The 20,518-nt window shown below is 33.4% G+C and overlaps 4 protein-coding genes across 8 annotated transcripts in view; 2 read left to right on the top strand and 2 right to left on the bottom strand.

Moving 5' to 3' along the window:
* Positions 1-7,773, top strand: part of LOC107996573 (uncharacterized) — an 11,649-nt gene extending 3,876 nt beyond the window's left edge. Inside the window, exons 6-7 of one of the 2 annotated variants that reach the window (XM_017054688.3) lie at positions 739-968; positions 5,061-7,773. In XM_017054688.3, the coding sequence (XP_016910177.1) occupies positions 739-968; positions 5,061-5,208 (378 nt within the window). In that variant the 3' untranslated portion in view covers positions 5,209-7,773. Of the gene's footprint in view, positions 1-738; positions 969-1,841; positions 3,141-5,060 lie in introns of those variants that run through there. The other variant, XM_017054685.3, reaches the window with a different exon arrangement.
* On the top strand, positions 7,560-10,950 carry LOC107996577 (uncharacterized). Of its 2 annotated transcripts, XM_062075594.1 has the most exons (4): positions 7,560-7,701; positions 8,256-8,483; positions 9,075-9,286; positions 9,522-10,950. In XM_062075594.1, the coding sequence occupies exons 1-4, from the start codon at positions 7,699-7,701 to the stop codon at positions 10,222-10,224; spliced, it is 1,146 nt and encodes a 381-aa protein (XP_061931578.1). In that variant the 5' UTR covers positions 7,560-7,698; the 3' UTR covers positions 10,225-10,950. The 2 variants fall into 2 exon arrangements, with proteins under 2 accessions (XP_061931578.1, XP_016910184.2); XM_017054695.3 differs by lacking the exon at positions 7,560-7,701 and having other exon boundaries at positions 7,779-8,483.
* LOC107996520 (serine/arginine repetitive matrix protein 2) lies at positions 10,511-13,552 on the bottom strand (the record flags this gene model as incomplete). The annotated part of the gene is made up of 4 exons (XM_017054595.3): positions 10,511-11,771; positions 11,846-12,099; positions 12,346-12,647; positions 13,032-13,552. Coding segments are annotated over 4 exons (1,752 nt in total), but the record flags the coding sequence as incomplete, so codon positions are not given.
* On the bottom strand, positions 12,730-20,518 carry LOC107996575 (uncharacterized). Of its 3 annotated transcripts, none has more exons than XM_028666106.2 (10): positions 20,377-20,518; positions 15,710-15,982; positions 15,268-15,531; positions 14,941-15,110; positions 14,744-14,815; positions 14,367-14,653; positions 14,067-14,228; positions 13,892-14,002; positions 13,605-13,789; positions 12,730-13,537 (listed from the first exon to the last, which is right to left on the bottom strand). In XM_028666106.2, the coding sequence occupies exons 2-9, from the start codon at positions 15,803-15,805 to the stop codon at positions 13,605-13,607; spliced, it is 1,347 nt and encodes a 448-aa protein (XP_028521907.1). In that variant the 5' UTR covers positions 15,806-15,982; positions 20,377-20,518; the 3' UTR covers positions 12,730-13,537. The 3 variants fall into 3 exon arrangements, with proteins under 3 accessions (XP_028521907.1, XP_016910180.1, XP_061931576.1); XM_017054691.3 differs by lacking the exon at positions 20,377-20,518 and adding an exon at positions 17,718-18,020; XM_062075592.1 differs by lacking the exon at positions 20,377-20,518 and having other exon boundaries at positions 15,268-15,543; positions 15,710-15,848.

The raw sequence follows: 20,518 nt of genomic DNA, 5'->3' as shown, positions 1-20,518 counted from the left end.
GCGCCATTGAAGATTGTAGGAAATTTTCCGCTAATAAATAAGCGGCGGCAAATTTCCATTTTGGCTCCAATAAAAAACAGCTGCAAGCATTATACTTATTACGTTACGATAAGGTTTCGGAGCAATATTAAGTACGAAGGAGTGTGATATCGTTTAAGCGTTGACTTATGCTTGGATTAAATTTAGTTCGGTCGTTAGATGGAACATTATTGTCAATTCTGTAAATATTTGGATGTCAGACTATCGATAACTATCCAATTTAGATCATAATTGACGTTTTATCGCGCGCATGTACATAGTTAGCAATATACGTTATATTTGTATTGTTCTCATTAACGATTAGCAAGCCATATAATTGCTCGATCTGCGATATCTCTTAATTACTCACGTGGATTTTCATCAGGAATGTACGAGAGTTTTCTTATCGGAATATTTTCGAGGCAATGCTAATATTTGTATCAGGGATACTTTTGCTTGGGAACGTGGAAAAAGAGAGAGGACGAATCTTCTTGTTTTGAAAAAGTATTTTCTCGATATGCTTTATTGTGCAATATCAAGGGTGGAAAGGGAAAAGAATGAAGATTATAAAAGGATTAGGGAAAAGACGGATATTTGTTTCGTAAGAGGATAATATGATAACGTGATTTTGTGATATCGAAAATTCGATTGATTAGAAAATTCTCTACGATAGATTAAGATTTCTAAATTATTTCTATATAATATTTACTTGCATATCAGGATATGTTGAATCCGGATGGCATAGCCGAGGACAGAGGCACCGTGAACGAGACAACGTTGAACGATAGAAGCAATTCCGAATTTTGGAGCTCGTTCAGCAGTTCCGAGGAACGGCTTCTTGATTGCAAAGGATTGATTCTAAATTTACCTTTAACACCACATAGACAATGTACTCCGAGACACGAGAGCGAACATACGGTCGCTTCGTTTGCCAACACGATTACATATAGGTATATATACATATAAACTTTTATAAATATTTATGAATACTTGAAGCGATAACAAAGATAAGCTTTTAATTCTTAAAAGATAAATAGCTATTTATATAATGGTTCATTTTTGAAAATATTCGCCAAACCCGATGATATTATTTTTGAAAAGTAAAAGTGCTAGTTTTAGTAAGTTAGTTAGTTAATAAAACTATTAATTTTTTTAATTTTTGCTTTTAATTCAACGGATTTATCAATAGTTTACAAATGATAAAAGCGTAGTTTCGAGGACTTTGCACTTCAATATTTATAAAGATATATAATAATAAAAGTGTAAAGTGGAATGCGATTTAAAAGAATAAAAAACAGAAAAATGTTAAATAAACGTTAACAGACACTAGATAATGTAATAAAGATTTTTGATAACAAATAATATAAAAAATATATAAAATTACGTAATAAAAATCTAAAAGTTTTAAATTAAAAAAAATGTTGAATAGTCTGTGACACGTGTTACAATTACGTATGTACATTTTTATACGTACATACATAATTGATAAATTATTCAATGACCTTAGTGAAACTTGGATCTCAATATTATACTTTATTACACTTTTTTAAAATTTAATCGTTCTTTTTTTAAGGAAAATTTAATCATATGAAAAATAATATAGAAATATATAGATTTCGATACTTGACTCAAGTGATTAACGATCTTATAGATTTTAATATTTTAATATATAGATATATATAAACATGTAAATTGTGATAAGCATTTTAATTGCGATTCTCATTCTCTCAACATTTTCTCAAACTGTTAAGCATCTGCGGAGATAAAACTTTAATAGATCGATGCGATTATATATCAAATATAAGCATCAAATATATTTTCAGAGTGCCTACAAACGGATATTATTTCTTCGTGTTCAACTCTGAAAACGAGATTCAACCCAATTATCTAAGGGTACGATTCGATCTTTTGAAGACAGTCTACAACATCTCGAACCCGGTACACGTCTGCAAGAATAGCACTATGGAATGTTCGTTGCCTTTTAAAATCTTCAGTAATGAGAGGACTGTGTTGGAATTGCCGTTGAATGGCAATGACTCATTATGGAACGAGGAATACGTAGTGGTATCCACGTGTGAACCAAGAACGTCTATTTATTTGCTATGCATTATATCGGTACCTTTGCTTATCCTTATATTTGCATTTCACTGACAACATGACGAATCGTGTGAGGAAAAGGACAGTATTTTAATCTCACAATAAGAACACTCGCATAAAATGCTCACTTGTAAATATTTTTTAAGATTAAGATGCGAAGACAAACCATTGTTAAAATGGTGATAACGCGACAGTATTTTTTTTTCTTTTTTTTTTTTTTTTTGTACGTACCTTTGATCGGCGGCTATACAATGCTTTATTGTATATTTAGAATCTATCGATAATTCTAACGGACTTTTTACATCACAGAAAATTAAAAAGCATCATGATTTAATGTAGAAGTATACATTTACATCAAAGATGCATATAAATAATACGAAAATGACTAATAAATTGTTAATGGGAAATTAATATAGGCATTTGTTAATATCTCTTGACATTTATGAGATATGTTATAAACATATATATATATATTGTTAATAAAAAATTAAATTTTTATGTAGTATCTGATAGATTAGGATCGTATGTTTATTACGTCAATAAATAGTGAGATATGTTTTGACTCTTTCTTCTTATCAGCGACAAAAAATCATTTTGCTTTATTATACTTTATTTTTTTCAATTAATAATACAATATGATCGATATCGGTAATTTTTGATCAATTTGTTTTCTCAAGTGTTAAATTACTAGTCTGCACAAAAATTACCAATCTTTAAATCGATTATTCTCAGATAAACGGAAAAATTTTCCATTGTTTCAAGTATCGTATCGAATATTATATACATATACATACATATATATATATATGTATAGATCTAAATTGTTTATTCGATAATCATTTATCTTATTTATTATAGTCTAATATATTGTAATTTATATATGTATCATATTAGAAATTTTGCATAATTTATAAATTAGCATCGCGATTCCTGTTCTTTATGAGATTAATACGCAATCGATACAAATATATAGAGAATGTAGAGAAAATTTATATATTTTCAATAAAAAAAAACGAAAAAACAAACCATATAACCGAAATATTCCATCATTCGTTCCCATTTCCAAAAGTACGATCGATGAAGGATAACTTGGTATAACAAAATATAGGTTCGCCTGCATAGAAATAACCGAAGTAGCGTGACCGAAACTGATGCTAATTAAGGATATCAGGATAATCCTTTACCTCTTTCAACGTCTTAAAAATTAATCTCCTATCTGTCCTTCTAATCCGTCAGATTAATACTTCATGCCGATGCAAGAGACTCCCGACAACTTGACCCTACGATTCCATCCCCGTGGGGGTGAGGGAGGACGATTCTGGGGGTTTCGAGGGCGGAGCATCCCTTATCAGCACCGAACACTCGTGCTCCGCGCAGCCTCCGTGGCTTCAATGACTTTTTGAAGCGAATTCACCGACTCACGGCCTCTCGTTCTTGGACGTGGACGTCCTTGTTCGATACCCATCTTGGAATATTACCGAAGGATATTTTATCTTTTTCTCTTCTTGTAACAAGAAACTCGATTTTGATAAAAAAGAAAAGAAAAGAAAATAAGTTTGTCTTCTTTACGATAGCAGCTTTCGTAAGCTTTGACAAGGTAAAGGGATTAGAACGGAAGACTCGTGCAGAAAGGAAGATCGATCGCATGAAAATGTTACATTTTTAGAAGAATTTATTTACAAGAAATTTCCATATAAATTCTTGACTGAATTTCTTTGGATTTTTTAATGGATTAAATATTGATATGGATATAAATATATTTAATGTTTCAGTTATTTCCAATAAATTGATTCTTTCATTTTTCCCTTCCTTTAATTTCTTGTGTACCGGAACTTGGATAATTTCGAAACGAATCAACGTTTGGAGACGCACGTGGAAAACAAACACTAATAATGGAATTAATATAGGGCGGCTGGTTGACAGCGATAACGAAAATTGATTTCACCCTCCACCCTCTGCCCTCGTGTTCCTGAGGCTCGGTTTGGTACGGGGGTCCTATTTGAGCGTTGACGTTTCATGGGACACTGCGCAAACCGGCCGACACGCCTCTTTTCTATTAGAGCGGACTGCCGACGATAATTCTTCTGGCTCGTGTTCGACCATATTCCATTCTCGGTTAGATTTTCCATGCTACTTCAACCGATATCTTATAATAATACGTATACAGTTCGGGATATCACCGATAACACATTATCTGCGATTTTATATAATACACATTCTTGTATTACAGGAAGAGGAGAATTTCACTGTCGATGATTAATTAAATGATCGATTTAAAATTATATTTATATTTATTTATAATCCGAGTTGAGGAATTTGGATGTTGGAACGTGACAGTCTATTTTTCCTTTCCAATTTATACAAAAGAAAAAAATTTATGTAACTCTGTGTGAATGGAATGTCAAATATGGATTTTTTTCAAATAATTTTTTTTTAAAAAGATAGACAATAATTTTATCGATGCTCGACCACAGGGATTATACTTTACAGGAGATAATGCTAATACTTGATTCGTATTCGTCGGCACGCGCAAATTAAGCCGTATGTGGGAAACCGCTACAAAATGCATTCCAAATGATTTTTCCATCACAAAAGAATTTATCGAAATAAGTCTTGAGCCAGCGTTAAAATCAATCACAGCGAGAATCAAGTATAATTTATATTTTTCTTAACCTTGTTTTGCATAAATTGTAACGGATATAAGAAATTTGCTAACAAATTTTTATTTTAAAATTACTCATTGACGGACGATGAGTACGATTGAATTCAAATGATTCAGAGATCATAAAACAAGGATAACGTTGACTAAGAAATTTGAAGAATGATGATTGTTAAATAAATACATCGGTGAAATGCACGACAAATATAAAATATCCATAAGAAACGAATTTATCTTGTGTATCAGACATTATTTATTCATATTTTACCACATTTCTCTGTTGCAGAAATACCATATGCGGCCGCAATAATGGATCAACGAAGAATGAGAGAAAAAAATCACCCCTCAAATGGGGTGGCATCTACGAACAAGGCACGCGACTCCATTCAAGGATAAGGCACGTGCCATTTATACGCTTTTTATCTTCAGATTAAGGTGTCAGATAAAGTTAAAAAGCGGGATCCTAATAACGGCATTAAAAGATATACCACTACGCATACGGTCTTAAATCACGCTCTTAATTCGTGAGATCATTTTTTTTTTCCTTATAATCGACATATTTCTGGGAATTTTCAAAACCGCAATTGATATCCCAATTTCTTTTTTTTTTTTTATATATATATTAACAACAATAGCTCAACAAATTGCTCGAGTATCTATCGCAATGAGCTCTTTGTTCCATCATCTGGTTCTATAACAATGGATAAAGAAAGAGTTTCAATGAAGTCGTTCTTTTGTTATCGGTGCGTCATGTGCATAGAGGCTCATGACTAAATCTATCTCCACCTTCTTCCTGTTTCATCCCGCTAACATCTGACTCCAAGATGCCTCCTACACAATTAAACAGCAAATAACATCAGACCCGTGTCCTATCTAATCGCGAACGTTATCAAAAGTATACCGAAGTTCATTTTTTCTTTCTTTCTTCCTTTCTTCTTCTTCTCTTTTTTTTTCTTTTCGTCTTGAACCATTCATCTACGTAAACATTCTTTCGCTATAATGTTCTTTACACGAATTAAATCATTGATATTTCAATAATATTGCATTCAATAACACAATTATCTAGATTATCTAACAAAATATATTTATCCACAAACTAGTACGGTATAATAACCGGTCGATTCTGTGAAATTATACAATTACATTATACAATGATGCAACGTGACACGTAATTGACATGCTAAATTACGTTCAATAATTTATTGCGTACGATGTTTAATTTAATCGTTAATTTATCTATAGTCACTTCGAGTTTAGACGAAATTATCTAGCTCCCACGCAGATTGGCCGGTAATAGCGCTCGAATGAACACGATCGGAGATTTAATCATTTAATCGGGATCGCACGATGACACTCTTCGATTCATCCCGCTGGAAAATCTGTAGCACCCTTCGGAGGTGTCACAATAAAACAGCTCGTGGCTGGTGGCCACTTGACAACTAGGCTAGGGGCTTCTCAACCCCTAATGTATATTAAACAAGGCTCCTCCCTCTCCCTTTTTTTTTTACACCTCCCCAGAACCCCCCGTTGACTCTGCGGGATTCGGCTAATAAGAATCTAATTGTTTGGGAACTTGGGAGAAAGAAACTTTTCCATGTAAAAAAATTTTATCGCGGAGATATTTTTTTTAAATATTAAATTATAATTGGAAACTTTAGTGTGCTCAATGTAGAATAAAATTTTCACACGTATAAACATCGATTCGATCTTTTTCTCTATTTATATTGATTTGTTTGTTGTTAATGTTATCTTCAATTTCTTTCGTGATTAGAATGATTTCATAAGTGAAAATATATGAAATCATATATTTTTCTTCTTTCTGTTTATAGAATTGAAAAGAAAAGATGGGTTTGTAGCAGCTACATATATTTAATTATAATAATTTGATTCAAAATGAACGAATCTAGAATAATATTTCGAACAATTTCTATAATAAATATATTAAGAAGTGGTTGTCTTATTCCACATTCATTTATAAGACTATTCTAAAACAAAATTTAATAAATTGAAGGAATTAACGGATAATAAGCAAGGCATCGTTTACAAATATAAACAAAAGCAGAAATAATCTATATCAAAAACCGTTGAATCGAGAATTACACATGTATTGACGGTCAAAATTGTTTATTTCGAAATTGAAACATTATTTATATTTATTTTGAATTTTTATTACACTTATTTTATTGATTTAGTTTTTCATCTTTCCAATTATTCTATATAATAAATTAAAATTTCAACAAGTTGTAACAAATAGTTCCTACTATATCACATTAACATTAATTTTCCTTGAGAAATTATCCCTTTTTTTTTTTTAATTATTATACATTATAGAAATACCCTATAAGATATGTGTTAGAAAATACGTTAAAAGATATTAAAAACTTTTTAGATATTATTAGAATCGCAATGAAAAGGAAGAAGTTTCGTTTTAACCACGAAATAATTAAGTTACGTAATTTTAATTCATTTTTACTTTAACACCGTTAATACAATTTCATGACCATAGATATCTACATGTTCCAATAATTTTTTTCATAGTGGAGCCGTGAACAATCAATATTTCTTTCTTCTCGTCCTGGTACCTAGGGGTTTAACAGCGACCTAAGGGTGTTTGGGGGGATGCTGGATACGCATGGAACAGTATGGGACGGTCCAGAGAGGAGCTCCACCCATGAGGCCTGCGCTCCGCCTTCGCAAAATTCATTTTCTCGGGGGTTGTACTACACTTTCTATTAGTTAAATCGTCCCGTTTGAACTCGCCAGTCGGTTTAACATCATCAACGATCGTGTCCTTGGCAAAACTGTTGACATCCTTGAATTCTCGTAGTCAGTTTTAAGTTAAAGTGACAACGTTATATCAACGTATCGCGCATCCCAAATGAGACAGTGTTAAGGTGAAAGTGAACTATAATCGACTTTTCAAAATGGTAAGGATCTATCTTATTAACCATTCGTTTCAATAAATATTTTACGAGTGAATATTTCGTAAAAATTATTACGAATTAATTCTTTTTTATTGTGATTCAATCTTCCGAAAATGTCCAACCTTCCAGTGTGTTTTCTTCAAAAAAAAAAAAAATCTCGAAACATTGTTCATCAAGACGCGTGCACCGAGTATCTTCTTTCTCTTTCTTCTCATAAACAACGAACGAATGTTCGAATTAATTGTAAAACATAATAATATAGCTCATCAACGCCTATTGGCCTAATGAATGTCAGGGACGAAAGCTTGGAGAGAGGTTGCGATAAGAGCATCCTGTAGGCGCCTATTTAATCTAATTTTGTTCACGATAATTCATCCGGATTTCCCGCATCTTTTGTCACCCATCCTCTTCTCTCTCGTCTCGATCACATTTAACTCACATCGCTCGTTATATCCAACTCATCGAGCACGATCGTGCAGGTTTCGAAGGTGCGACGCGAAAAAGTCGGGACGAATATGATCCGAGCGAAGTCGAGACGATTAATTAATAAATTGCAGTCGATGCTGACGTACAATGGTTGTGGCGGAGGCACGATAGAAACGGAGAACGGTTCTCCGGCAGACTCGCTATTGTCCGGTGAAGGAGAACTGGCGGAGGAAGTCGGCGATTCCCCAGGCACGTCGAGGGACACGGAGGAGGAAGCGACGCTCTCGGATGAATTTTATTCTCATGACACCGACGAGGAAGAGGAGCAAGGAAAGAAACGGCGAGATCGAAACAATTCCGTGAGCAAAATTCTGATAATTGATCTTAATAGCTGATGTCGATGATTATTCGATTATTTATTCGGATCGTTGTGCGTTTTGTGAAATGACCGATATTCCCAAGTGCGTGAAATCAATTTAATAGGCATTGCGCGTCGATTTAAAGATAATTGATATACGAATTGTGTATATAATTGTAGTTAATTGTTTTTTGATGATAACAACGCGAATTGGTTATTGGATACGTGATAACATCGAATTCGAGTGATTTTATTATATAGATTTAAAATTCATTGTGGATGTAAAAAAATAGAGGTAATATTAATAGAATCTTTTAAAAAGATTATGTCCTGATTGGTGAGAATTCTGATTGAAAAATTTAAATACAAATATTAAAAATAGAGGAGTTGTAATTTTAATTTTGCTTTTCCATGGACATATTATGAACATTTTTAAACAAAACTTCGATCGATATTATTTTTAAGAGAATCGTAAACGTGAAATGTCTTATTAAGAACTCGGTCATTTTATCCGCAACAATTTATAATAATTTTTAATAAAAAGAAATTGGAAGGTTGAGCTACATTCTTAAAATTAGCAATAATTTCGTAGCTAGATGGTATTTCGTCTTCCGGAGGTGGTCTTCTTGGCTCGCCTACATCTCGAGTAGGGACTCTGGGTGTTCGAAAATTGTTCACGAACAGTCGTGAACGTTGGAGGCAGCAAAATGTTAGCGGAGCTTTCGCCGAGCTTAGAAAATTAGTCCCTACACATCCACCGGACAAGAAATTGTCGAAGAACGAGATCTTGCGTATGGCGATTAAGTGAGTTTTAAAACGAATCTAATGAACCTCTTAAACAATGAATAGATAATTCTTCTACGTGACTTAAATACGAGCATGATCGCGTTCAATGACATAAATATATCTTCGTACAACATTTTTTTGAAGATCTTACTCATATGATGAATTATTTAACAATTGTCAAAAATAATTTAGTTAATTTTAATTTTATATAATATTTCCTCGCAAAACTCTCTAAAAATTCCGTATTCACCAGGTACATACAGCTGCTAAGCAACGTTTTGGAATGGCAAAAGGCGCAAGAGCGAAACGAGGGGATGCAACACGAGGTCAGGATAAAGTGCGAGCCCAATCTGAACGGTCAAAATTCAACGAGCCATCACGGAAAATCGGCAGTATACTTGAAGCAAGAGAAACAAATGAACGAAAATCAGGCATATAAACCGAGCTTCACCAGCCAGAAACAATTACAGCATACGATTTCTCACATTGTGTGTGATAAAAATGGTAATAACTTGTTAATGATAGCGCCTTCTGGCCATAATGTACCGAATTCTGTTTGCAAAAAAAGTATAACACCATCAATGACCGTTGCGCAAAATTCTCTTACGGCGAATCCATTGAGCAACGGAAGCCTAACGCGACCCCCTGGCTCACGATCTTCGATTTTTCCAAAGTCGTCTCAGATAAACGTACAGGTTGTAAGTAGCTCGAGTATTTTGACTTGTTCAAGTGTGCCTGTAACGAGCAACGCATCCACCATTACCGGAAGTGTAGCAAATTGCGGGCAGAAGAGGGTGTCGAAGATCGAGAAGGAGGAAGAGGATCAAATGTCCGGGCAAAGTAGAGATTGCAAAGGTTTGCCATCTCCGGTGCACGGTGTGCTCACTAGGAAAAGAGTGAAGGTGACGTTCGTTAAAGAGTCGAGTTCAGGGTTTCGAAACGTGGAGAGGAAGTAAGGACGTGCATATGAATTCTTAGGTATAATTCTTTTCGATCAATAGAAATTGTTTCTAACGAGAAATGATCGATCGAATATAAAGTAGTTTATAATTTTAAGAGAGAAGTTCAATTTTGAGACTTCCTGTTGTAAAAAAATTAAACTTTATTTGTTCATTATTTGATTTAAGAGAGCTGATTTAATATTGCATAATATTTTAACAATGCAATCTTAGTTAGATCGAATAGTTTTATTGAATAATTTTATAGATTGAGTGATAGAGTCTAAGAATCTTTAACTTAATGTTCCTTTGTAATTAATCATTCTTAAAGAATATTTTTATTAGTTATTGAATCGTATTACATGATTTGTATGTACGGCACATTAGGTATATTTTTTTAGCTACACTTTCATAATTTATGTTCAATTGTACGTCCTTTCAATCGATCAAACATTATTTATCGAAAATTTCGGTTCAAACTTTGCACGAGATAGCGATACATGCATTCCTTTCGTAATCATAATCGAATGATTCAACAATGTCGCTACAAATTATACAATGATCCTTTATATATAAAATATCATCTCCGTACAACACACATATTAAATTTGACACTGAACAAAAGGGAAGGATTTTGGGTGCTCGTTAAACTTTCGATTACGTGTAACATTTGATTAAAATAATTGCCTCGGTAACGATCACAGGCTAACGAAATAAATGATCCATGAAAATTCACCAAACGCACGTATTATTTTTTTTTTTCTATCTACCTTCGACTCTTTCACAATTAAATTCTTACCAGCCCCAAAATCGAATGTCAAATCCTCGTTACGATCGATGGAATTTTATGAACACATTTACATCACGAATGAAAAAGAAATTCTGGAAATTTACGTCAGGTACACTTTATATCTCGTACTGTCCCTCTTCTGGCGTTCGGATATCTGTTTGAGACGAGCAGCCGCGTAACGATCGTCGTTCCACTCTATCGGTGGGACAGGAGTCGATGGCCTCTCCTCCGTTTGACTGAAAGCCCTTCGTGGCGGAAGTTCCACCATTTTTCTGTTGCTTTTACAGTCCACGCTCGCTCGTTTGCCGGAGTAATTGGCGATGCTAGCGTAACTCGCATCACTCGCACGAGAATCTCTCTTCGTGGGAGTTAGAGGAGCCACCTCGGCATAGCTTCCCCTAGATTTGCTGCCAGCATCCGAAGACCTCTTCTTCTCACCCTGGGATCCACTTTCTCGCGTGTCTTCCGTGCGCGTCGATCGTGTCGACCGAACCGAACTTACTGTACGCGTCGATTTTATCGAACCCTCTGTACGAGTCGATCGCGTGGAGGCTCGACGAGATATCTCGTCGTAGTCGTCGGAGTAGGTTCGTCTCTCCTTGATCTTTGGCTTGGCCGTACCAAGATCCTCGCTGAACCGAAGCTTGTCGTTGAATTTTCTTAAACGTTCCTCGTATTCGCTGTTGAAAGTATCGCTACCCTCTCGATGCTCCTCTTTCTTTGACGTTAATTTAGGTCTTTGATGATCCGTCGATTGAACCCTCGTGTCTTTCAGCTGCGGCATATTTTTAAATGTAAAGAAGTTGCAGGGAAGAAATATAAAGAAGTCACAATTTATATGATTATCACCTTGTTCATCCTATCGTTGAATTCTAAATCCTGGCTATTTCTACGAATCGATAGACTCGCCCTCTCCTCCTCGCTGCTACTTTTACTGATCCACGTGTTTCCACGCCGAGCGTTCGTCGCCCTCTTCGGCCACTCGTTCTCCGTTTTGAAATCGTACAGATCCCGCATGCGTTGAGTGAGCCTTTTGGATTGCTCGTTGGCATCCGGGGAATACTTCGTCGACGATGACAACTCTCGATTCGACCCCGTCTTATCTGCAATTAGATATGTAAAATTTAAGAATATTCGGAACAACGTCAATTACTTCTGTTTACACGAGGCAAATATTTTATTTATACATCTTGTAATATACAACCAGGTATTTGGATAAACAATTATTACACCGAGATACACGATTCGCAGATTAATAAATTATTGTTCATTCATCGCACGATCATCCGCAGAGATATAATATTTTTTAAAAAATCGTATAGCAGTAGTATATAAAATTCATTGTTCACCTTGTTTTTGGCTACTTTCCGTGTCAGACTTGGACGCCATTGGCGCGAATTTTCGCAATGGTTCCCACTTGGGCGATTCTGTTTTACATTTTTTAATCTGGGAGTTGTCAGTCGCGTGACACGCTTCCGCCGCGGAAGGCTTTCTTTCCGGGTTCATTCGCGGTATCGGGGATGGAGACGGATTCTTGACGAACGTCATCCATCTGGTCGCGGCGTTTTTCGTGATTTCGCAGCTGTTGCTGATCCTTGCGAATGGAGATGCATCGTAGCGGAACCTTGAGGTGTTAATTTGCGGTAGCCACCTAAAGGTATTTGGTATCAGAAATCCATTGTCGAGACTCGATACATTTGTTTAAGCGCCAGAAATGGTCAGTTAATCAACGGTTTTCTTTTTTTGTTTTATTGCTTTTTTTTAATATATATATATATATATTTTTATATTTACCGAACAAACGAAAACTGCGTTTTGTTTTGGCATTATACATTTTCTATCCACACAATGACCAACATGGAATTATTATTATTATTATTCTATTTACATATAATTTGCATGACGACATAGTTAATCTCTAGTGATCGATTATTACAGTTAGTGCAACGTTTCCGGTACTTATCACGAGTGTACGCGATCTTAATTCATTCATGGCATCGGTTTCTTTTTGACTAGGAAAATGTGCTCTGTCAACCTCGTCGCGATCGTTCTGGGGTCGCTGCATTCCGTATTCCTTCGTTCCTCGACCAGTTTCTCTTTCTTTATATGGGTGACGTCCGCGCTATGACTCCTGCCGGCCGTCTGCCTGTACGTGATTGGCGTATCGTTTTTCTGCCCTTCGGAGCCCTTCGTCGATTCTTCCTCCTTCGTAGGAGATAATTTCTTTGGCGTGCCCTCGTTCGTTTTTCTACCGACATCCGTTACGATTTCCTCAGCCTCGCTCGAACGTCGTTTCTCTTCGTCTCTCGATGGCTGCGGTGACTTCTTTAATGCCGGTTGGATCCGCGTGATATTTTTCGGCAGTGGTATCCACCTGGAGGGATCGAGTTTGCTCGTGTCCGGTATCTCTGTGTGCCTTCTTTCCTCGACACGTCTCTCCGTGTATTTCTTCAAACAGTCTACATCTGCGCTGCGACTTCTTTGGCTACGAGGAGATCGAGATGGTCTTCGTTGACTGGTGCCCAATGGGCCAGCCCTTTCCTGGGTTAAAAATCTCCGTTATTACTATGCTTGCTTTAAGGATAGTTATCCATTAAGAATTATTCACCTAAGCAAGATGCAACTTTGCGTAATCCGATATGTGCAAAATACCATGCTGGGCAGATGCAATGTGCAAGCTGGCTCCGCATGCTCGAGGATTTATTCTGAATGTGTGTAATTCTGCGACTTGTGTACTGCACGCTGTTGCAGTGTCCCCGCTAGATGATAATTTTCTAATCCAGAATTCGTTCCCTATAATTTAAACGACTGATTTTAATAAATAAATTTTGTAAAAATAACCTTTTACGAAATATTTTTAAGGATAGTTTTAATTAAAGTAAACTGTTGTAAAACCTGGCAACGCGTTTCCATCCCATGCGTATGTGACCACGAGAAGTTTGTTCGTGTCCGAGGGTCTGGTCAATTTGCTGTGAGGTTCTCTGAGAGCGAAGTGAATCTTTATATCTGAAAGATAACGCGTCGATTATTTGTAACGATTGAAATGAACACGTTAAAATCATCAACGAACCTCCGAGATAGTCGCCGTTTTCAGCGTCGCCGCACTTTTGCTGATGGAAATACGCGAACATTATGTCCGATACGTATCTCAGTTTCTTATTCATCTTTCTGAGAGCGATCTCGAATGTCTTTAGGAAATATATCTCTTGATCTTGAATTACTTTCCATACACCTGAAAATATTTTTTCACGCGTGGAAATTTACACAATTATTCTATAACGGATAATAAATTATGAATATTTCTACGAGGTAAAATAATGTTTCTTGTAGATTAAATTTCTTAAATGTAAATGGGATACTTTAAACTTACCCAGCCCAAAACCTACGACGTGTAAGAAAGCAGTTGTGTTTTGCTTCTCTGCTCGTGTGTTCGCTTCGAGAAGTATGATTTCTACAGTGAGCAGTGTTCTTTTCATGTAATTTTCGATGTCAAAAACTGTTTGATTATTTATCGAAAGATATCTTTTGTTGTCTTTTGCTTTAAGTCGCTTCACCGCTTCCTCGTAGAGCGGATGGTATTCCTCACCATAGAATTTCGCCCATAAAACGCGCAATTCGTGCTTTTCTTCCGAGCTTCCACTTGTCTGCGACCCATATCTATTGGACGTACAATCTTTTATCAAGTACTTTACAAAACATTTTTGTATTTTAAGATACATTCATTATAATAAATTTCAAATAGCTCACCCATTGTCGACGGTGTTTTGTTGAGGAGTGATAAGAATGTCTTGATATTCCATAACGCTTGGTCGTTCAAATCTGCAAAAAACAAGGCAAAAGAAGTGAAAAATGCCATCTTTTGCAAAAGATCAAAACGCATTTATATTTAAAAGAATTCCAATAAGCATCCAATAGTTTTGTTAAATAAACATATAATAAAAAACCTTGATCCCACGACACCTATAATGACTCCTCTCGGCTGTACAGAGTCTGGATCGGTACTCACGACGCCTTCATTGTCTCGTGAACCGTTGTTTATGAATTCCGTGTGGGAGGACATCGCCATCATCGCGGATAATTTGATCTCGTCGTACGATAAACATTTCGTTAATACCTGTTGGCAACAAATTCATATATATATATATATATATATGATCAATTTTGTATTATTCTCAAAATAATACAGAATTGTTCTTTAATACGATTGAAAGATACAATACAATATTTAAATATTCGTTAAGAAATTGATACAAGTATGATAGATAACTAACCAAAGGTTCTTTCTCTTGATCCGTTCCAACGTTCTCCCATCCGTTCACGCCTGTTTTGCCATCGATTAGTTTCCACGAATCGACAGGCTCATAAAAATGTACAGCTCTCTTCTCCAGTAAACGATGAATAAATTGCACCAAACCCATATCCTTGTACATGGCCCTCTCGATTGCACTGCCGTATAATCGTTTGTGTTTTAACCATCGAGCCAGTAATGGTAACATCGCCTCGTGTATCAAAGGGTACACCGAATTCGCGTTCATCTACAATTAAATCTGGGACCTCAAATGTTGAATTTGAAATGAAATTAATGATACTTAGAATAAGCAACTTAGGATATGATTTTATTACAAAATGTATGCATATGATTATTATTAATTGTAATTCTTTTATATTCGATGAAGAGGAAAGGAAATATCTAAGAAATTTTAATCGTCTAACCTCGAGGATGTTTGTGCTAATTCCTCTTTCTTTCAGAGCGGAACATCTTACGGTGTTAATTGGAAAATTTATAGGAAAGGCCTCGCTTCGTTTCATGATTTGTGTCAGGGTCGTAGGTGTCGATGTCGACACGTCGATACATCTTCTCAGAAGTTCCTTCGTGTCGTCATCAAAAGGAACACCATCCGGTGCTCCAAGCGTATTCTCCCACGATATTTCCGGTGGTTCCTTCAACAACGCCTGTTGACGGGTGTCATCCACTTGTGGTTGATTCTGTGAAGTCGTATAAAATGAAAAAAATCGAGAAATATCGAAAAAATTAACGACGATTTCTAAATTTTTACTTCGAATCAATACACTTGAAGTCTATCAAACAGGGTTAAAAAAAAAACGGTTCGAGATAAATTTAAAACTTTATATATATAGAACGTTGATCGACGGAATCCCTCGATCAAAAGATAAGATAAAATTTATATGATAATAAGATATTCTCAATATCTATCATATTATAGAATTAAGAAATAATAATTTCCAATTCAATCTTTGAAAACGACATATTCACTTTTTTATTTTTTATATCGCTTATTATTATATATATTAATGAAAATAAGTTTCTTCTTTTCAAATTTCTTTTTCAAATTGAGAAAACTCTCCGTTATAAATAATTTAAAAATATCTTTTTTAACAAGTATCAACTTAATAGTTAGCAAATAAGAAAGTGAATAGAAATTGGGACGTTTACCTTACATCGCGACTTGTACGGAATAATAAAGGATCCTAAGAAAATTTACTAAAAACTAAAGTCGTGTTCTATTAATACAAGCGCTGATTAGAGCAAGGACGCGATCTCTTTGATACTTGAGCATGAAATCCGTTAAGTAGCGGAAAATGTATCCGTTCACCCTAGCGAGTTACGTTGAACATGCTCCCAGCCCCCGGCAACCCCGTAACGCGAAGTTAACTTCATTTTTCTGTTTACCGATTCTGCCACCTGAACGACAGGGGTGAGCAAGAATTAAGGCTAGCCCGTGGCCATGGAAAAATCGACTCAGCACTAATTTTTTATATTTTCTGGTAAACAATTGGTTTCATTTTGTATCCTTATTTAACATGTATTTATAGATAATTGTGAAATTATTTTATAAAAATAATATGGAATGAAAATGAAGGATTGAAAAAAACTCTTCATGTAAAATTTCATTTTATTGATGGTTATTATTATGATGTTGCTATTTGCTTGAGATATTAACTCATCTCCATTCTAAGTTAATTAATCATATAGAATGAGGAAATTTTAATATTATTTCCAAATAAATTGATGAACTAAGATCTTTCTCTCAATTATCTATTTTTATAAATTGAAATGCAAAGTTTTGTTACACTTGTTCTTTTATTTTTGGATTTAAGTAATTACTAATATACATTTTTTTTAGATTTATTATTTTGATTTTTAGAAAAAAATAAATAAAATCTTCAATAGAAGAATATTTTAAAAAATTATATATACGAAATTTAAAAATTTAAGTTTTTTTTCATAAAAGTAAGAATAAATGATTAATTAGAAAATTGCAATAACTTTAAATTAAATATATGTGCATTAATATGCTTCATATTAATTGGAATATTGAGATATCATTAATAAATGTGTAATATTTATTTATATACATATTTCAATTATTCAAATTGAAATTATCGTATTCAATTATATTATCCTATATATATATATCTTTTATTTATAAATGTTTAAAAAACTTACTTTTATCATAAAGAAAAGAAATAATTATTAATAATAATTTATTAATATTTATGTAAAAAAATAATATCTTCTAATTATTTTAAGAAGAAATATAGAAATTGAAATTGAATACAAAACACTTCATATTTCATATTATTATTATTTTTACCTGTATTAAAATAATTCGGATTTGTAATATAGTTGATTTTCGTCAATTTTTCTTAAAAAGTTATACAACAATTTAATAAATACGTCGGGAATACAAAAACTTACCCGACGTATGCAACATGCGAATAGTGACATGTCAACAGCTTCGAAGACTTGTTGCAATAACGTATATGATCGGTAACGGAAAATTTCGTCCTTGTCGATAATAGAATACAGTTTTTGAACTATTTCATTCGCGTTTTCCTTTGAAATACGCAAAATGCTAGATTGAGTTTCGCGTTAGAATTAAAAGATGCGTCCGCATGAGACAAGTCGTGAAAGGAAACTTGTTCGACTCGCACGATACAAAATACACATGCGTAACTTGTGTATTTTCGCGCTCGCGCACATTTCTTCACAGAATGGAAGGCTTAGGTATGATTTGCGGGAAATTAGGATAGATTGATTTATCAATCATTTGATCTTTTCAAAATTGCTTAGATAATTAAATGTCTAAGTAATTGTAGTTTATAAATATTGAAAAAACAATAGAAAAAATTTTAAATTTTAATTTTAAATTTTTAATAATGTAGAAAATATTCATAAGTGAAATTTGAATCAGATCTCGCATGGCCTATAAGTTCCATCTATCGACAACTATTATAATTATCAATCAATAGATAATATCACTAGTGAACATACCGATAGTTTCAATAAAATCGTTATCAAATCTCTAAAGAAATACCTTTGACATTCAAAAGATGGCACTAATGATCAATTTTTACGCTATTTTTATCTATTTTGCTTCTATCTATGGCACTCTGAAGATGGCGCTGATTTTCATATTTTTATTCTTTTTGTTCTCTTCTTCTATTTATTTTTTTTTGTCTATATACTTTGTGAAATTTACATATTTAAAAGATAAATTTTATTTATTATCTTCTTTTCATGAAATTGTTATATAACATTTACAACTAACATTTATTTAATTCCTAGTAATATATATATAAATTCAGTTTATCTAAATTCATTTAAAAAATCTCATAAATTGATATTATTGTATTATAATAAAAAATATAAGTATAATTTTTAATTCATAAATAATTCAATACATATTTATATGAATCTGTCACTACTACTTATAACATTTAAAAGAACTATGAATCCAATATTTATATGAGAATATTTAGAATATATAAAAAAAATTATTTTTAAAATCTGTTAACTTTACTAGCTTTTGTGATTTCACTATGTAATTCACAAATGTAATTCTTGTATTTACTATTTTAAATTGTAGAAAGCATTTTTAAAAAAAAAAAGCATTAATTTTTTTCGCGATCGGTATTTCAGAACATAAAACACAGTCATTAGATTAAATTAGATTTATCCTTTACATTCTTATATCCTTCTTTGCGCTTTCATTAAAAACATATTTATAGATAATTGATTTTTATGATTCTTTTAAATTAAATTTTATATTATATAAAATTTATAAAATATTATATGATGTATTATATTGAAATGGTATATATATATATATATGAATTGCAAATATAAACAATTTTGTATATTATTATAATATTATTATATATTATAATTTTGTATAAGAACAAACAATGAAAACTTGCCTGAAATCAATCTTTCGTAAATATTCCTATAAGTTTTGAAGAACACATCAACTCGAATCAATTCGCATGGTATAGCAGAAATTTTTTGAGGTCGACATAGTTATCGGTTGAGAAATAGAAGAAAAGTATGCAATATACACATAAGCGAACATAGGACATTACGAGGGGAGAGGAGTTTGTTGGGAAAAAAGAGAAGGAACAAGAAAAATACGTCGATAAAACTGAGGTGAATGCTGCACGGTGAACGTACGGTACGCCGAACCCCCGTTTTGGAGGTAAGTAGTTAGTCCCTCTCTCTTTACAACTACTCAGGGACGGCCCAAGACGAGTGTGTTTGAATGATTTCTTAAGCAAGTACGCTGAGAGCTTACTAATTATTCACTGCTGGGCATAACGGGTTTTTTAAAAAATTTATTTCCTTCGAATATTAATAATTTATAACATTTCAATATTTTCACATATATATTATTATAAAATAATTAAATTAATGTTAAACAATAAATTATATTTAATTGTGAATAACCTAAAATAATTTTATGAAAGTATAAATTCAATGAAAGTATAATTATATTTTTTGATATTAATTTTTGTATATAATATGTATATAATATAATTTTATTTATATGTATTTATATTTATATATATATCTAAATTATTTGTGATAATTTATAGGCTATTGGATGTCTGTCCTCGTGCACTTCACCTTGATATTTGATACTTTCTTTGTCAAAGATCAAGGCACGGCATTTTAATATGTCGCACCTTTCTTTTACTATTCCCCCAGAATAAAACTATGATTCTTAATCAACATTGCAGAATGTAAGGTAAATCTAGATGTAATCAAATACTTTTGTAACGTTTTTCAGCGTTTTTATTAATATTTTGAATTATTTAAAACAGAAAATTTGATATTTAATAATATTTATTTTTTTCTTGTAAAAGATACTTGTCAAAATCAAATAAAATAGATAAACTGAACTCAATCTATGCATAGAAAGGAAAATTGAAAATATTACTCATATTTCTCTATTATACTTAATTATTATTTTTCTTCCTTTATTTATTACTTAAAAGTTAAAAAATTTTGTGCAGAATATTAAAGTCGGAAGAAGCGTGAATCGATTGTGTACAATGAGCTTTGTATGCTAGCTACGTACCTGATGTAGTCTCACGGGCGAGGGCCTTTCAACTCGATCCGTATATTCACTATAGTCTCTCGTAAGGTGTGGTTCTCAGCGTTCTGGTCAGAACTATGCTCGTCCGGAATCAACAAGTGCTTCTCGAGACTACGTCGGGAAA

Source organism: Apis cerana, linkage group LG5 (genome assembly GCF_029169275.1).
Source record: "Apis cerana isolate GH-2021 linkage group LG5, AcerK_1.0, whole genome shotgun sequence".
Taxonomy (NCBI): domain Eukaryota; kingdom Metazoa; phylum Arthropoda; class Insecta; order Hymenoptera; family Apidae; genus Apis; species Apis cerana.
The sequence above is the reverse complement of the archived record's forward strand: the minus strand, read 5'-3'. Positions and strand labels throughout refer to the sequence as shown.

What these genes read in the sequence shown, in the direction of transcription:
- LOC107996575 (XM_017054691.3), bottom strand. Translation starts at nt 17,747, where the DNA reads ATGTCACTATTCGCATGTTGCATACGTCGG. An exon ending in TCGCATGTTGCATACGTCGG is followed by an intron (nt 15,983 to 17,717) that starts GTAAGTTTTTGT and finishes ACGACTTCACAG; the next exon opens with AATCAACCACAAGTGGATGA. An exon ending in CGTCGTAGGTTTTGGGCTGG is followed by an intron (nt 14,229 to 14,366) that starts GTAAGTTTAAAG and finishes AAATATTTTCAG; the next exon opens with GTGTATGGAAAGTAATTCAA.
- LOC107996577 (XM_017054695.3), top strand. Translation starts at nt 8,214, where the DNA reads ATGATCCGAGCGAAGTCGAGACGATTAATTAATAAATTGCAGTCGATG. An exon ending in GGCGAGATCGAAACAATTCC is followed by an intron (nt 8,484 to 9,074) that starts GTGAGCAAAATT and finishes ATAATTTCGTAG; the next exon opens with CTAGATGGTATTTCGTCTTC. An exon ending in ATCTTGCGTATGGCGATTAA is followed by an intron (nt 9,287 to 9,521) that starts GTGAGTTTTAAA and finishes CGTATTCACCAG; the next exon opens with GTACATACAGCTGCTAAGCA.